Consider the following 18,531-nt stretch of genomic DNA (forward strand, 5'->3'; position numbering starts at 1 on the left):
GAAAAGCGTTAAAGAGTTAGATATCAATCTTCGCCCTCGAAGAAGATTAGACAACGATGAAAACAAATAGTCCCAAACAAAATCGGGTACTCCTGAGTGGCCGGACAAACCCTTCTCAATGCAAAATTTTTAACCAGACACAATTTGGAGTACGTATGTTTTTAAGGTATAAGATTCGAATCGGATTCTCCCTTTTTGAAAGCTACGAACTCGTTTGAAAGTGTTTTTAAATGACTGAAACCGCTTTCAGAGAAAATATTTTTAGATTCCAAAAATACTGAAGGCAAATAAACGTCCGTATCAAGCTATAATCGATGGTGTGATGTTCATCTATTAAAGAATTTAGCAAAACTGGACGAAACATTGTTATTAGAACGAACTAAGTTCCCTAACACGATAAAAATGAAAAGTAACACAGGATAGAACATCTGTAAAAGTTTGCACTCTGTCTTCCACGATTGATCACCGGTAACTCTTCTTTACGTGCCGATCTTTTGAGTTGCTAAACATTCTTCAGTCCAGCTTCACCGAAGAGAACAGGTAGTGCACGAACCAGAATGAAGAGAGCAACCCGACTGTGCCTGTCGCAAGCATGATCGCCACAACCATGAGGAGCGAATACCCCAAGTAAAGAGTTGCAGAGACAGGTCCGCTCAGGCTCTTGAGATCGAAGACAAGGTAGTTTACGGAGTACAGGAAAATGTATATGGCAACCGAACCAGAAGCAAAGAATGACTTCCACCACCATTTCCAGTCCTCCACACAAAGATGCATGTAGGTTAGAACCAGAGATACCTCAGCACAGACCACAACGAGAAGGATCAATACGATGAAGAGAAACCCAAACACATAATAGACACGGCCCATCCAAATGCTAGACATGATAAAGAAGAGCTCAATGAATAGGGTGCCAAAGGGGAGAGTGCCAGCCCCAAGAACCAACAGCCAGGACGGGTATTTCTGCGCAGGGATTTCCCTAGGAATTTGATTGGTTCGAACTGGGTACTCTATGTGAGGTGCCTTGGCCCCAAGGTATCCACCAACAAGAGTAAGGGGAACAGAAATGCAGAACCACAGCAAAAGAAGAATAACAAAGATAGAAAAGGGAATGGCTCCTGTGCTGTGACTACCCCACAACAGGAAATTCAAGGTGGTCAGAATCAAAAAGGCAATTCCGGGGAAGAAACAAGCAACCTTCCATGAGACCGAAACCCATCCCTTGTGATCTCCACAGCCAATTGTCCTCCAAAGACGAACAGCAACATAACCAGCTGCACCACCAAGGATCATAAAGAAAAACAGCATACCTGTAACAAGTGTTCCACGAGAAGCAGGTGACATGAACCCCAAAGCAGCAAAAAGTATGGTCACCACTGCCATCCCAAGGATCTGAACACCATCACCAACCATTATACACAACAGGGCAGGATTGCTTGGAGCACGGAAAACATCCCCTACAACAAGCTTCCAGCCAGACAGCTCCTCATTCATCTGTGCTTGCGCCTCTTTGTCAAGCTCTTCATAACGAGTAAGATCCCGCCGAACAGTTCTCAAGAAGATCACAAGGACAATACCAGCAAGGAAAGTAATCACCATCAGAGAATTGAGAATAGAGAACCAATGGACTTTGGATCCCTCCATCTTCAAATAAGCATCCCACCGTGAGGGCCACTTGATGTCACTCTCCTCGAATTCAACCTCATATGTGAACACGACCGACTGCTTTTCATTAATCGGCATTGCCACAGTGGTGGGATCACACTGTATCTTTGCAGGGTACTTTTCATACATTTTCAACTTCTTCACAGAATCCACAGTGTGCATGAAACTGCAAGGTATCACCTCAAACCCAACAATGATATAACCAGGCTCATCTGAATCTGATTTAGCAACTGCTGGGATCACCTCCGACCCATCGCCAGTACCCATCACACGTGCTACGTTGGGCTCTTCATATTTATGAACAAGCACCTTAAACTTTAAATGGTTAAACACATAGTACACATCCTTAACCTTAATTCCCACAGGATACCCTGTCCACCGCAACAAAAATCCCTCCTTCTTGGTATACCGGATCGCAGGCAAATTATCAAGAATCAGATTGACCTGATACATCTCATCAATCCTCTGCTTCAAGAGACTGAACTTATCTGCCGACAACGGACCCGTCTCACACAAGAAGATCTCAGTCTCATTGGTGTGCATCTTAAACCGATACGGAGAGCTCTCAATGCGGTCCCCCATAAGGAACTCACCGAGATTCTCGGCACTGTCCTTAACACCATCTGGGGGCTGACAAAAGGGGAGACTGTAATAGCTATAGGGCAGTTCGGTATCGATGGAAGTCAGAGAATTCACCTTCACCCCTAAGTTGCTCCCAACAAGGTACTTGTGAGGATAACTACCCGGAAGGTAAAACCCATATCCGGATTCAAAAATCAACAAAATGGTAAAAGCACAGATCGTGAATCGATGAGAAACGTCCATTCTTCGATGTTTGAGTCAGATCTGGGAGAACCCAGAAGTGAAAATACGCAACAAAAACAAAAAATCAGCACAATTTCCATATGGGTTTTCAAATTCAACCAAAATTCAATCACAAAAGCTAATCAACAACTTGCACATCAGTAAAGATCTATACACAACCAAACAAGCAGCAAAGGATATAAAAACTCCATCTTTTTGTTTTTACCCAAATGAAATGAGGAAGGATCTGCACTGACCTTTATTGGAGCATCAGACATGGACGACCTGAAGAGCGCGTTCTGAGAAGTGGAGCAGCCGAGCGAGATCTCGAAGCTCCGCAGATGCGAGTGAGAGGAGTTTGGGGTGCAAGTTTTATAAGGTTGGATTTTCAAAAGAGTGCCAAACTTTGGCCTTTTTCTGGACAGATCTCGGCTCTCCATTTACCATTTTAATTAATTAAATTTATGTCATTTTCCTAGAATTGCCATTTTGCCTAATTTTTCCCCAGTGAGACTTATTTTATATTTTGTCACATTTATTTATTTGAGAACGTTGTTGTTAAGTCATTAACACGTCGGTTAGAGAGATTAGAAATCAAATAAAGAAACAGGTCATGTTGCATATGATTTTTGTAAAATTTGCGATAAACCCTTCACTAGTGAGACTTACCTATATTGTTTCTATCTTTTGGACAAAGAATGCATATTGTTGAATAATTGACAAGATGCTACGTTATTTAAGTCATGAAGTAAATTTAATATTCTGATATGACTTTGTCCAATTGGTATAAACTTCAATATTAAAACTACCAAGAATCAAACACTAGGATTCATGAGTTAGTCAACGGATTTCTCCTCCTAGTCGAAAAACATAAAACTAGTAGACCATGTAAGATATCATACATAGCCTGTAAATTAATCGTTTTCACTTTTCGATAACAGAGGATTCAAATTTGAATCCATAAAACGAGAAGACGATACAAGATTATTCAAATTCAGATGCAAAAGAACGAGCAGACGTTAACAACTGGCCCAAGCCAGCATATGTGTCATTGGCCATATTTTAAACAATTTGTCCTCAGATTGTGTCGAATTAGACAAGTTGATGTTATTCTTTCATGTGCATATGATAAGTCCTATTCAACTAATAATAAACAAAATGAAGGTGGAGAGGCAATTCCAATTTCCAGTGCCATCTAATGGAATCACAAATTTGGTGCACCATACGATTGCTTGCAAGATAATTCAGATGCAAATGGATGAAGAGTACTTCCGCGGACCACGGCTCTTGAAACCAGCCCCGAAGAAGGAACCGGACAGATACTTCCCTGCCCCGGTTTCAACAGCCCTTCGTGTCTCCTCATTTGGCCTATCACGTGAGGAGAGAGATGGAAAGACGGCGAACTAGGGGCAGTAAAACCGGGGCAGAAAAGGTTTTCTCGTAAGGAAGACACTTAAAACTTTGCGGCCTTTGATGGTAACCCTACCACGTTTTATTTTCAATGACGAAAGTTCTACAAGTAAGCAAATATAAATTAAAAATAACTTAACCTGAGGCACCTAATCCCCTCGACTTTGGCAGCCTGACTGCAGATAGAGGGTTGACAATGCCTTGTGAATCTTTCCCCAACCCCGTGCCTTCAACAAATCCCATCTTCGCCATTATCTTCGAGCCAAATCCTTTGGTATGCCTTTCAAAAGCTCCGACTCTTTGACTCTGAGTTTGAGATCTGCTTCTTACCGGGTTACTCTTTACTGCGTTATTCTTGACTGGGGGTGTTCTACTGACTGGGATCTCAATGGGGCTGGAGAACTCCACACCCAACCCAAGTGATTTAGGTCGTTGGATCACTTCAATGGGCGCAGCCATGCCCTGTCCATCTTTTCCTAATCCACCACCTTCGATATATCCCATTTTAGCCAGCATTTTCGATCCAAAACCCTTAGTGTGTACCTCAAACGAATGATATTCAGTTGACTCAGCAACAGCCTTGCCTTTGCAACTTGCGTCTATTGAGTCAACAGTTACACTTTCAGTCGCTGATTGCATTACACCACTTGACACAAAAGATACTGGTGCATTAGCATATGAATCAATTTTTCCGCTGCCACGTTTGGCTGAGGTCTTCGGCTTTCTTTGGCTGGGTTGTTTACATTCCGGTGTCTTAAAATCAGTTCCTTTTCCAGTTTTCCTTGACCTGCTTTTGTCTCTACCAGGCTCAACGACAGAGAAATCGGCATCCTCCATGTCAGCTCCAATCAGCTGAAATATAGAAAACAATCACTGAATTTTGCTGCACTTGCGTACGTAGAAATTCAAAGTATATAGTGATTATTTTTCAGAGCAGAATCAGAAGGGCAATGAGAAACACAAAATATGAAAAACGCAGAGCCAGACCATGCATTACACTAATTGTAACTTGTAACCATGAAATGTGATTAACCTTTTCAAGACGAAGTCTATCACTTGCCGATGGCATGCCCGTGTGTTGTGTCTGCACCACAGTCACAAACCTGGGAAAAGAAAAAACATCAACTCCATGTTTTCTTTGTATAACCATTATTAATGAAACAAACTGACTTACCTCTTCTTGCCAGATCCTTGGCAGGAACTCCTTAGGCGATAGATTCCGGCTAATCGCTGCACCTAAAATATTCAAAAGCACCAACTATCAAACAAAGGCTAACACTTGACGAACATGAAGTGCCCACAGAAAGCGCAAAAGGTAAAACTACAAGGATCGAATAAATTATAAACGTCAAATTAAGGAGATAAATCAAAATTCCATACCTGGGAACAATCCCGGGAATGCATAGGCTGAAAAGAAAACATATCTACTCCATCCAAAACAATTTGCTCCATTTTCTAAAATAGAAGAGAATAGAGCTGTAATACAATCCAACTATAATGCATTGCACAATATATCCTCCATGAGTTACCGATCAGCCCACAACTTCACTGAAAACAATAAAGAAGTTTACCAAATTTATGCGCTCAAGATCAACACCTCGGCGCAGCATTCTCTCCCTACGCTTCCCAGCCATCATTTCTTTACGGTGTTTCTTTTTTTCTCCTGAATGGAAAGTCAGTCAGAACAATAACTAGCATGAAACAAAGGCATGAATGACAATCAACTGAAAATTATTAGAATATCATACAGGAATCCTGTCTCTCATATACAAACAGTCCTCAAAACATTTATTAACCCATGATAAGTGGGAAAATATACCCTTGAGATCTAAGTTCATAACTATCCACTTCTCATCATATTCATCTAAAGGATACAAGGAATACTAGAAACTATGAAAAATATGAGAAAGCTCATTTGCTTTTCTCCAACTGAAAAGACAAAGCACATAAAAGTAATAAGTTTTTAATCCGCTGATATTCATTATGAACTTGAATCAGCCAGAGCCAGATCACATCCCTTTCATGGAACAGACACATGTTAACCAAGCTAAACGTATGAAGCAAAACTGAGAAAGAAAAGCATATATTAGCAATCTTATACCAGGAAAATTTCTTGAAAATTTACTACTTTGAGCTTTTGCAGGCCAGGACTGAGGAAACCTAGCAACGGGCTTCTTTTTTGTATGCTTTCTTGGATCCTTTACAAGCATTAGGTCATCTATAGCCAAAGACCGAGCACGTCTTTCATTCACATTATATTTCTTCTGTGACTGGCCCTTCTTCATACCATATTCCCTAGATGCATCCTGAAGAGCAATTCCGCCCAACTTCTGTAAAGTTTCATGAAAGCCACTCCTCCGAGAGCTATTCTTATCCGGCTCATCCAAATCCTGTTCTACCAAAAATTTGGAACTTAAAATGTTGTAACTCCCACCAATTCCCACTAAATAATCTTCTGCAACATCATCGTCTATATCTGAATCACCATCAGACATTTCTTCAGAGTCTTCACTTTCAGAGGATCCAAGTCGTTCTCCAGACTCAGAAGAGCCTGAGCTTCCCTCATACAGTGACTCTCCATTTTCTTCTTCTTCTTCACTTTCTTCATCAGAAATATCTTGGGTGTACAATCTCATGCCACCAATTGACAAAAAGCCTGAGTTCTTCTTGGGCGACAACATCTCTGTTGGCATCTCTTCAGCCATCTCATCGCCAACTTCACAATCCATTCTGTCATTGGCTTCCACATCTTTCTCAGAAGACTCCAAGTCAAAACATGAATCTTCTGGCTCTTCCATTTGCTTTGAGGAATCTTCAACGCCACTTGGGGTTTCCCCAAGTTCCTCAGAGAACCCTAGCCCTCTATGAGAACTTTCACCTAACACAAAACTTGAACCATAGTGATAAGTAAATTCCACTTCATTGGGACTTGACGGTTGTGTTTGGAACGCGTGAGCTGAAATTTGGGTATCCTCGTAATCAACTAAAACCAAAGGGCACGACTCGTCCATTTCTTTTTCTGCATCATTGCCTTCGCGTAATTCTGAATAGAAACCCTCCTGTCCAAACCAAAGCATATCCAAACTACATGAATGTAGAACCAACGCTGCTACTTAATTGTTAACAAAAAAGAATACCCAGTGCATCAATAAATTCACATATTATCTCCGTAAACATTCTCCAAGTTCACCAGTAAAGAAAAAGAAAAAAGGGAACCTCAAAGACCCTCTGCCTGTAGCCATTTGACAAGTGAATACATTATGCTTCAAACATTGCTTGCAGCAACTTAAATTAAAAGCATACTAAAAATTTCCCCACGAACTAACTACTGTTCAAAGAAAGAATAAAACCTTCCGATGAACTATAATTTACCTAAACGAGAGCATGACGATATAGTTAACTGCGTAGCTCTAGTAATATTTTCTTCACTACAAGCACAAAATGCTAGTAACTACAATTTCATCACAACTTAGAACCCAATCCATTAAATTAAATAAATTTTCAGAAACTTAATTTAAATGTCATCTTAGACAGCTAAAACTGCATTTAGCAAGACAGAGTACAAAGGAAAATTAGAAACTTTTTCGCTTTTATTGAAAAAAATTAACTGCAGGAAGAAGCTTTTGAGCCAAAAGGACACACCTGAAATTCAACAGAAGGGTATTGGTATCCTATAGCGGTAACATTTGATCTCCGAGAATCACTTTTCGACCCAGAAGCTGCTTTTGCTACTGATTTTGACGTAGATTTGTTGCTAGAACTCGGAGTTTTCCCTGAAATTCAAAACCCAAAACTAAATACAGCAAAAGTTTGAATCTTTTCAATCTGGAAACATATTGGCTATCTCAGCAGTTATAAGTTATAACTGAATCAAAACATCCGTTCCGAATCCCAGTTCCCATTATTTTCCCGGAAACCAAACAAAAAATTAGCAAAGTATGATCCTTCGACAGGGATATAGGAACAACCTCGCTGATCGGTTTGAGGGGACGACCAATCGGATAAAATGCCGCCTTCCACGAACAGACCTCCTCGAAATTTGGACTTTGAGGAGGAGGAGGACGACGCTCTTCTTCTGCCGCTGCTACCGTTTATGTTGCTGCTGTCGTTGATGTGGGGTCTTCTTCTTCCTCTGCCTCTTCCTCTTCCTCCAGCCATGGCTGCCCTGTTAGCTTTTGCGCTGTCGCCGCCACAGAGAGACGGAAGGTCCGATATCAGAGTTTTGGATCCGCAAACCAACGGAAGCGTGCGCGGTTCAACGCGGACTGTTGAGGAGGATGCAGTAGGAATATGCTTTAGATTAAAATGATGGACATGATGCAAAAGGCTCAAGCCCAAACCAAAAGTGATTCGAGCCCAAAGCTCAAAGCAAACAGTCAATGCCTATTCTATACAAGTTTGGTATAAATTGTCTTAACGAGTATTCTTATTAGTTCAAACTAAAGTTATATTGTTACAACATACTCTTGATGGAATTCATGTTTTTATAAGATTATTGAAAGCCCTATGAGGCTATTTGTATATATGGTCTATTTATATTTACTATGGAGTTTAATAAACTACTTCTAATTTATTTTGAATCTTATATTTTATTTTGTATTTATTTGTTCTTTGAAGGAGTACAAACGGCTGTTGTCAATTCTTGATAAACTTTCGCGCTTTCAAGAGTCAAGTTCTACTCAAGTTCAATTTCTTCACATTACTTCAAAATCGACAATGATGATCAATCAAATCAAGGCTTACTATCATCATGGGGAGTCACTTATCTAGCGGAGTTATTTATGATGGGGAGTTTTTGACAATGTGGTATAATGTACATATAAGCGCATTGTGCTCTTTTCTCTTCGACCGGGTTTTTATCCTACTGAGTTTTTTTTTTTTTTTGGGGCAAGGTTTTAGCTAGGCAACATTATGTGCGTCCAACACCTTACCAGTGTTTCCAAAATTGTGCTCGATTTCTCTCCTTTACTTAGATTTGTCCCATTGGGTTTTCCAAGCAAGGTTTTATTGAGGTAACTATCATTTAAAGTGGACATAACTTCATTAACGTACGGACATCCAAGGGGGAGTACTGTTGCAAATATTTATGTCTATGTGGTTGTCCATATTCGTAACCAATTGTGTAATATTAGTTAATCTTATCGATCATTGATGTAAATTAGAGATACTGGGGTTTTTCCTTCAAGTTACTGTTACCTATATAAAGGCGTCGAATGGTAATGAAGGTACACACTTTGATTTTCTTCTCCCAATCTCTCTCTCTCGTCTCTCTCTATTCTTCACTTTCGCTTTTATATCATATTTTATTTCTAGCACAATCAAATCAAATTTGATACTTCTGAGATGGAAATTAATAAAGATTACTGAGGGTCTTACCTATACTAATTAGTTGGTTACATATATGGTGGTTAGGGTTTGAAGGTTGTTTGTTTGAATCTTTTTCTTGGCTGGCTTTGGTTCCCATTTAATGGTGATATTTTTTAATTAATATTTACAAGCAAAGGCAGTTGGAAGAAATAGAAAGAACCTACCTCCCATGATTTAAATAGATGTGACCACAGGTGGGCATATTAGCTTAGATTTTGCCAACTTTATTAACTGGAAAGTTTGTTTTTCCTCTTCTCGTAAAGAAATTTTTTATTGTGATCGGAATACAAGTGGTACATCATATATTTTTATATAAGTGGTGAGAAATTTTATTTTTTAAGTTATTAACTTTTTAACACACATATCCCACCTTGGATGCATTTTTATCTGTATGTTGACTTTCGGGGTTTAGGGTAGGGGAAGTTCTTACATGCATTTTTCTGACTATCTGTGTAACGTAGTACATATAAATACACAGTATATTTATTCCACTAATTCTATATTTTTAGGGGTATAGGATTTGATTGTTTTCGGTGACGAGCTTGGATACGGATTATGCAATGCAAGATTTTGGTGAAGTGAGTTCTTTAGTAGTTTGCGCGACTTTTGTTCGTTTTAGTTTGATGTTTTTGAAATTGTTGTTTTTACTATCATGTTGGTATTTGGATATGTACATGTATTTGATATATATTCTTTAATGAACATCGTTAATTTGATAAACTATGAACTCCTTAGCTACTAATAATAACAACACATAATAACATTACGATAAATGAGTTGGTAACACGAAGTAATTCTAGTATACGACTACGTGAATCTCCAAGTCCAAGCATAGCACGTAGGTATGGCATTGGCATGCCCAATTACTCTCTCTCTCTCTCTCTCTCTCTCTCTCTCTCTGCCCTTTTCTTTCTCCCCTTCAGTAGATTGCATTTACTCTTTTACTACTGCGATCGATGGTGAAGTTTTGGCATCCCTTACCAAGACTTACATGGGTTGCTTAGCTCACATGATAGTGCGGTGCAGAAGTATCCGTCCAGTTGTCGCTGCATGCTACTTTGGTTCCCAGACCCGATCCCAGATTCCCAAAATGCTACCTCCCTTCTGACAACGTAAAATCTCAACCGTTTGATTATTATTTCTTTTTAGCTAAAATAATTGTTGATGTTGACATATATAACTTTTCTTTTGATTTCTGATATTGAAAATCGATAAAAATGATTACTGAATGTGCAATCGATAAAAGTGATTCTTGAATTTGTCACACTTAAGTATCATTTCTATCAATTTTCATTGTTAGAAAATCAAAATGAGGAACTACGTCAATCTCAAAATTTTGACCAAAAAGCCGTTCTTTAATTAAGCTAATATAAATATTCATTTGCATCTTTGATTAATCAAAGCTGGCTCTTAATCCCAAGCAACAGTACAATACTTTGGTGGTGTTGGTGTTGAAACCAAAGGACTCAAAACGCATATGCATGTGCTTTAATCTTCTACAAGCATCCTTTTTTCTTTGTTTTGTTCAACAATTTTCAAAATGCATCCTACGTACACTACATAAAACTAAATTTAACTGCTGCAAATTCAGCAATAGCTGCTGTTTACATCCAATTATGGCTGAACACATGTTCAAGTTTTGATTTTTTTAATCAAAACTCAGACACGTGTCCAGCAAGAATTGGGTGGAAGCAGCAGTGAAGTCAATTAGTTCCCGCTACAAATGTTTTTATTTTGTTGTATCAATTCATTCGTTATAAATGTTTAAAGACATTCGTAAGATGGTGTTTTAATCATTTATGTTTGGTATACTTATTTATTGACCGCTCATATTATAACATGAAAATTAATATGACTGATATTTTAAAATCTACTATCTCTCATTTACGTAATGCATATTGCTCATTCATATTATAAATTTGTTGATCGCTCATAAAGTAACAATTCTCATCGACACAAGTAAGTCAGTAGCCCCACGAAAGTTGATCTTTCGTTTTGAGAAGTAATCTTGCTAGCTAGTTGGCTAGTTAATCCCACAAATTGCCCAAAAAAATAGTTCTTTAGCATGATTGGTGAACAAGATATTTTATAGGCGGCAGCTACAATATACCAAACACACCTACAAACAAGTACAAAGATGGATAATTGCTAAGCTAATCCTAACCTCATATATATATAATGAGTTTGGATTTAAAGTGACCTAATCAGAATTCTAGTTTTCCAGAATGCGTACAATCACATTATCATATGGTGTTAGTAGGAGCGCGTTTGAGACCGGGTCTTTAAAAATGCATATACGTTCATGAACATTTTTAGCAAAAACAAATTAAAACTTTTTTAGCCAAGTGCAAGTAGAAATACTTTCGAATGTCATAAAACACTTTTAGTCATTTAAAAAACAATATAAATACATGTTAATTCATGTGCTATGATATGCATGAGCAATATAATTAATATATCATCAATTATATATATATATATATATATATATGCATGTATGCATGTATGCATGTGTATGTGTGTGTGTGTGTGTGTGTAGGAAGCCCTTAGAGAAAGGATCCTTATTTTTTTTTTTATAAAAATGGAGATTAGTTGTGGGGTCCACATCACATCGAATTTTAACGATTCGAACCGTCTATTTATCAAGTTGAACGAATACTTTGTTATATAAGAAACAATGAAATATGATGTTGATAATTATATAGGTCAATGGTTTCAGATTAAATTGAATTTTTGTAATGATGATCTATGAATCGAGACTTACAAAATGAACGGTTCGGACCGTTGTGATTTGATGTGGAGTGGGTTCTACACCTAATCCCCTTCTTTTTTTTCAAAAAAAAAATAAAAATCCCTTTGCATAAATGACCTATATATACTCTTTTATGGTCATATAAATAGATTAATAACTCCATACAACTGTGTAAAATCACTCAGAAAAGTATAGCTAACTAATTGCGAGTATCTAATTAATTTCTTCTTGTTAACTTCACTCCCTAATTTCTCTCCTAACTCATAGCTATATTTCCACTCAAACACGCCCACATGTACAAGCATGCCAAAAATTAACTCAGTCTACGACCGACCCACATCACACGCCTTCAACCCTTGAATTACTGCCTCATATGCTCTCACACATCACACGCAGCAACCCAGCAACCCAGCTAGCTGACAACCAACTTCTCTCTCTCTCTCTCTCTCGTCTTCCCCCCACCCCCCACCCCTCGTCGTTTTTCACTATATAACAACCAACAACCCCATTTCCTATAAATGCCCCCCTTTGTCCCTTAACGCGTAACTTTTCATTTATAGAGGGCGGTGGTGCATAAACACGTCGTTTGTGTTTATTTGTGACCTGTAACACGTATTCAATACGAACACCTAAAACTTGTCGTATGGCCGCTGCAGGAGCTGCCGCGGACGGGCTGTTCCGGTGCGTGTACGAGGGTTGCTTATCAGAATTGGATATTGGAGTGGAGCGGCGCCCGTACCACCGCAACTGTGGCTGTGCCCTACACAACAAGTCACGTAACAAGCAATGTACCCACGGAGGGCCTAAGAGTAAGAAAGTGTCCTATCCGCTGAGGCGGGCTTGGAGCGAAGGGAACTTGGCTTTGGTGGCTTCAGCCGGTTCTTCTGTGCACTCCTCGCCGTCTTCCTCGCCGGCTAAGCACCACCATGTGATCGGGCGGCTACATCAGCGGCGGCAGTCGCATCAACAATTGGATACTTTGTGCGATGAGGAGGAGGAGGAGGAGGAGGATGAGGAGGAGATTGTTCTCTTCAAGGTTTGATGTATGTTTGTGATTTGATCAGTACAGTAAGTGTACTTTGTTTGATCAATAATTATGGGATAATCAAGTTTTGTAATTAAATCTAATTTTGAGTTTACTCAGAGAGGTTTGTAAGTTTTTCTGATCATCATCATATCAGTGCCATTTTTTTTATCTGGCAATCATCGTATTTTGGTTAAGAACATGCACTCTTTCTGTTTTGAACTCACTAAACAGAATATTGGATTCTAATTTGTTTCTATCCAGCTTTGTCAATTTCACTCCAAATTTGCAGTTTTAGACTGCAAATATGAAATCTTGGATCCCCTTCTTCCTTACTCTCCTTCAATACCCAATTTGGGGATCTAGCTAGATTGTGGGTTGAGCTATTGAAGAAGAACTTTGGCAGAGCTGTCTTTTATATTGGAGGGAATCAACGTGGGATCGAGAGTGACCAAAATATAACATAACAGGTCACATGTTTTTGTTAGATGGTGTCAGACAAATTACATTGCTGGGTAACCCTTCTCAAGATGTTGATAATTGGAGCCGGTGCCAAAAGCATACAAGTATATGGAATTTTTTTTTGACTTCTTACTTGTAACATTCAGTTCAACAAATAAATCGTAAGCGGACATATGTGTATAATATACTTACATATGTATTAAACTGTGACTTGCAAATAAACCTTTTTCAGATACATTTGGAGATTCTTCGATCTAGATTAAACAATGCATTGGAATTTGGAGAGCCGTTAACATAACGAAAGATTAAACCTGTAATTTTCAGTCTTTGAGTGTGTTTAATTACCAAATAGTTAATAAAACCAATACATTATACAATACAATTCAAACACCAACTGGCGTATTTTAAGAGAAATTTTTTAATGTGCCAAGAACATTACTCAGTACGCTAAATATCATAATATAATTAATTTGATTTTTTTTAATAAATTTCTCATCAATTATAATATTACAGTTAGTGTACCGATTGCAATAACCCTGCACACTAAAAATCTCTATAGGCTGGATGGGATGTTTAGTCGGCTGCACCACCATGTTCAACAAATTCTAAAACAACTTTTATTAAATATTACTAGCATTTGCCTACACACCTTATGTGTATGAACACATTTTTTTAGAAAATGAGAAAGAAAGATGGAGAGAGGGAGAGGGAACGTGAGAGGAGTTGGAGGTTTTTGTTTTTGGTTTTTGGTTTTTTTATTTTAAATATTAAAGATATTTTAACATCATCTGTAGGCGAGGTTTCAATAAAAATAGTAAAATTTGGACATGTGAAATTACATTATTGGCCATCATTTTTTTTGTATGATAGAAAACTAAGTTATCTTTTCACCGTATTTTGGTTGACAAAGATAATTTCATTAATTAATAAAGATAACAAAAATAGGAAAAAGAAAATGGACAAACAGAATAAATGACGCACAAAGTGAAATACCATCCATGTTCTCATGTCCCTCCGTCTATGCTTCCCAATCTGTCATTTTAATATACCTAATTAGAAAGAGGAAAATAATTTCCGCACTCTAGGTTTTCTCTCTGTACTCTTTTTTTTGTTTTTTTAGTCGTTAAATTAAATAAATTGATTCATCGAAAGATACAAGGCACCTAAATAAAGAAATAATATTGATGAATGAGGTATTTTTCTCAATCCACTGTTTTTCGAGTTCAAATTTAACTATCTTCTTAGGAATGGTTGGGGTTGCTTAAATTTTTTTAAAAGTAACTTCTTAAAAAAGTTGGGGTCTTATTTGTGTTTGGTAAGTGAAAGCAGCTTCTTAAAAATTATGAGTCCAAAACAACATAACGCAGAAGCAGCTCTATACATGCTTCTAAAAAAACATAGGCAGGTGAACAATATTAACTTTCATATTGACAATTCTACCTTGAATTTTTTTTTTTTTTCACTAAAAGCACTTTTTTTTCACAGCTGTTTAGTCTCTCAGAAAAGCATAAACAATTTAAAATAATAATAATAATAATAAAAGCACAACAACCCAAACCGATCTTTAATGTAACTTAGAATAGTAATATCAGTTGTAATAAAAATAAAATAAAAGGAAGATCAAAAGAACAAAAGGGGAGTTTAGAAATCATTTTCCATTTAGAAAATGTTATCTTGTTCTTGCCGAATGAATATAAGTATTAGGAATATTCACTGTCGACATTGAAGATGGCTACCACATAAGAATATGTGTTTGGATCCGATTTTACACTATCGGTCCGAGTAATCGAGACCGTTGAATGACAAAGTGGTTGAAATAGTTTTCAATTATTATCAAGAAATAATGTTATGATTTTAATCATGATATTATCTCTTAATAATATATTAAATTATTTAAACCTAATATTTGTCTAAATCCCCATTGATTTGAACATATGTGATATTGGGATACACACGGCAATGAAGCATGCAAGGACGGGATTGTGCATGCATACAACCACAATTGGATGAATGTATGTGTGAGTTAATGCGACAAGGTGATAGGCTTGTGGATGTGACAAGCCTAGGTGTTGTTTTGGTTGAAAAGTCATGGATAATGATAAAGGACCTTGAGATTTTGTCAGATGGATTTTGATAGAGAATGGTCTCTTAAAGTGATTAGGTTGTGTTGCAGATAAAATGCAATTTAGTATGCATACACGGTTGCACCTGGACTAACATGGTGGAAAAAGAGAAGTTTCAGTTGGAATAGGATGCTTTCATTTGGTGAGATTACGTATGCGAAAATGTATATTTATTTTTTCAAGGGAAATTAGGAGATAGCCTTTATCATATATTAGAGATATTTGATAGCCAAGATGATTAGACACCAGTTCTGAAGTGATGTTCGACAGAGTTTGAGTTACAAAGGGACTCTACACGATTATCTAGCCGTGCCAAGCAAGTATTTTAGCCCTATAAATACAAATGCAATGGCAACGGAAAAAGGACCTCCAATTCAACACACAACTACCCTGCGCAAACCTCTCAAACATCTTGAGATTTTTTTATTTTCTTTTTCCGCCAACACATCTTCAGTTTGGATAAACAACAGTGTGAAGGCAACCGGCTAACATCTTCAGTTTGGATAAACAGCATTGTTGCCGTAGAATCAGCTGACCGAGGAGAACCTTTAGTTTGGATAAACAGCAATGCGTCGAGGTCGACTGATTATCTATCCAAGTCTCGGTCGAGAAGGATTTTTGAATCCTTATTGGCAGAGGTCATCTCATTAGCCATCTCGGCGAAGTGAGGTGTTACTGGTTACTACATTCGACACATTGAAAGCCGAATTTGATATTGAACTTCGCAGAACTGGCAGCCTTGTCTTCAGGCTCGAGAACCCAAAGACCGAGACGTGTTCCTCCTCAGTTGCAGTCGCAAGATAAAGAAGTCAGCAACGCGCTCAACGCAACATCAAAAAATTTTACTCCTCGGCCGACGAGTTGGCATGCCCCGCATACAATTGAAGGACGTAGTTAGCTCATTAGTTACTTAGCCTGCACGTCACGTAGGCTTTGTAATTTTTAGGATCAACAATATGACACGAAAAGAGATAGTTTTGTGGTTGTACACCGTACACACTCCAAATGAGACAACAAGTTACAAAAAAAAAAAAAAAAAAAATCCATCATCATACATTATCTCTTCCAATTGCAGAGGAGATAATTGCTTTTTAGGGCGGGTATATTCATTTGTTTAGTATAACATTTATCACGTGACCGAGGCATGTCTGGTAATAGCGAAGTCTTTGCTCGCTTGCAGGTGTTTATAAGCAACTCAACCAAGAAAAGTGTACATTTTCAATTTGTTAGTGCGAAGTACAAACTATAAGCTACCAATACGCATGCCTTGGTTCCAAAGCTCACAGGCCTTGCCAAAACTAAAACTCAAAGAAGTGGTGCTACGAGGAAACATACCATAGGCAAAAGCGTCAAGTATGAGATTTTACACAGAGATGTGGAGAACACAAAGGACTACCAAAGTTTCTGTCTATATTCTGTTTGAGACTGAATTACACATTAATGGAAGGAGAGACCTTACATGAACTTATACATAAGTTGAGTTACTCCCCATATGTTTTCACCTTTTCACATGACCCGAAAACACGAGGAAAATAGATTAGAATTAGAAGGAAAGTTCGAATTAAAGTAGGATTAAAAACTTTTGAGATTACTAAATGTGTAATTTTCGTGTAAAATTCCAACATCCAGGCGAAGTTTCTAATAGCTTTAAGGGCGAGTCCATGTCCATCCCATTAAGGCAATAATTGCCCCATCAATTGGGCCACATCAGTTATTGCGTTAGTGAATAGTAATTGCACGAGTGCATTTCAAGTTTCAACTCCGTAAAGAATTTACGTTTCTACAGATATGTGATATCGAAAGTTACTGTGAGAAGTTCACTTACAGATTTAAGTTATAACATAGCTGCATTATGTTATCAATTTATTACAAAAGATAAAGTCACGATCGAATTTTCAAATTCTTATCGCACAATGCAACAACACGACATGGAGTCTCGATCCACAGAATGAATTGCCAATACCATATCAGAACATTGTTTCTCAAAATAAATGGCACCAGGCAGTCAAGATTCGAGATTACAAGGCCGGGATATACAAAAATGACCATGAAAAGGATTGAAGCAGTAAAACGGATTGAAGCAGATAGTGTTTGCTACCTTACTGATGGTGGTTATTAGTTATTTTCAAGTAATGACAACTCCGATAAGGTAAAGTTGAGGCAAAAACGCGAGAGCGAGAGAGGAGGGAGACAGTGACACCATATTTTACGTCCTAAAGTTACTATTCTACAAGGACGAGAGAGAGAGAGAACGGCGACGCCGTGCTAAAACGGAGATGTTGTCGCGTAGAAACAATCAACTAACTCACACTCATAACAATAGGATTGGTAACAAGATTAGTTAAAAGACGTCATTATGGAGAAAACGATGTTAAAGTCGTAGAAACAGTCAACTAAGCTTAAGTAAGAAAGTCGTTTTGTCTAAACTCTCCCTCTCTCTCTAGAGCATGTGTTCGAGAAGCTGATTTTTTCAAGAAAAACCAAAAGCTGCCTTGTTGAATAACTACTTTGACAAGGCCTCATGAAAAACAAAAGCTGAAAAAGAATAATGCTTTCCCAAGAACCACCACCATTGCTAAGTTTCTCTTGAGTTCAACGGGGTAACGAAACTAACAAAACTTCTACTCTTGGTTACTCCTACACTTCCGTGAAGAAACACCCCTCCGCGTTCTATATAAACATGTAACAGAAGCACTTCAAAGACACACATATGTAGAAAAAGGAAGCACACTTTTTCAAAAATTTAATTGGCACATACATACTTACACTTGCGTTTTCACTAAAACTTAGGAGAGGAGAGGTGGGAGGGATGATCCTTGGGATAGCGGCAATGATGCTTCAATGCGTGATTGAAGTCAGTTTATCAATTCAGGACATGGAGATTGAGAACAGGCCATACCACCGCAATTGCAGCTGCGCGCTGCACA

At 38.0% G+C, this 18,531-nt stretch overlaps 3 protein-coding genes across 3 annotated transcripts; 1 reads left to right on the top strand and 2 right to left on the bottom strand.

Moving 5' to 3' along the window:
* Nucleotides 1-315: 315 nt before the first annotated feature.
* LOC137747087 (transmembrane 9 superfamily member 11-like) lies at nt 316-2,868 on the bottom strand. Its single transcript, XM_068487097.1, has 2 exons — nt 2,724-2,868; nt 316-2,508 (listed from the first exon to the last, which is right to left on the bottom strand). Exon 2 carries the CDS (start codon nt 2,485-2,487, stop codon nt 514-516), a length of 1,974 nt encoding a protein of 657 aa, XP_068343198.1. The 5' UTR covers nt 2,488-2,508; nt 2,724-2,868; the 3' UTR covers nt 316-513.
* Nucleotides 2,869-3,914: 1,046 nt separating this feature from the next.
* On the bottom strand, nt 3,915-8,204 carry LOC137747198 (uncharacterized). The gene is made up of 8 exons (XM_068487255.1): nt 7,845-8,204; nt 7,519-7,649; nt 5,978-6,935; nt 5,448-5,539; nt 5,257-5,331; nt 5,051-5,112; nt 4,910-4,979; nt 3,915-4,728 (listed from the first exon to the last, which is right to left on the bottom strand). Exons 1-8 carry the CDS (start codon nt 8,032-8,034, stop codon nt 4,012-4,014), a joined length of 2,295 nt encoding a protein of 764 aa, XP_068343356.1. The 5' UTR covers nt 8,035-8,204; the 3' UTR covers nt 3,915-4,011.
* Nucleotides 8,205-12,638: 4,434 nt separating this feature from the next.
* On the top strand, nt 12,639-13,779 carry LOC137746850 (uncharacterized). Its single transcript, XM_068486862.1, has 2 exons — nt 12,639-13,031; nt 13,714-13,779. The coding sequence occupies exons 1-2, from the start codon at nt 12,639-12,641 to the stop codon at nt 13,777-13,779; spliced, it is 459 nt and encodes a 152-aa protein (XP_068342963.1).
* The last annotated feature ends 4,752 nt before the right edge of the window (nt 13,780-18,531 follow it).

This window comes from Pyrus communis, chromosome 10, assembly GCF_963583255.1.
Source record: "Pyrus communis chromosome 10, drPyrComm1.1, whole genome shotgun sequence".
In the NCBI taxonomy this organism is placed as follows: Eukaryota; Viridiplantae; Streptophyta; class Magnoliopsida; order Rosales; family Rosaceae; genus Pyrus; species Pyrus communis.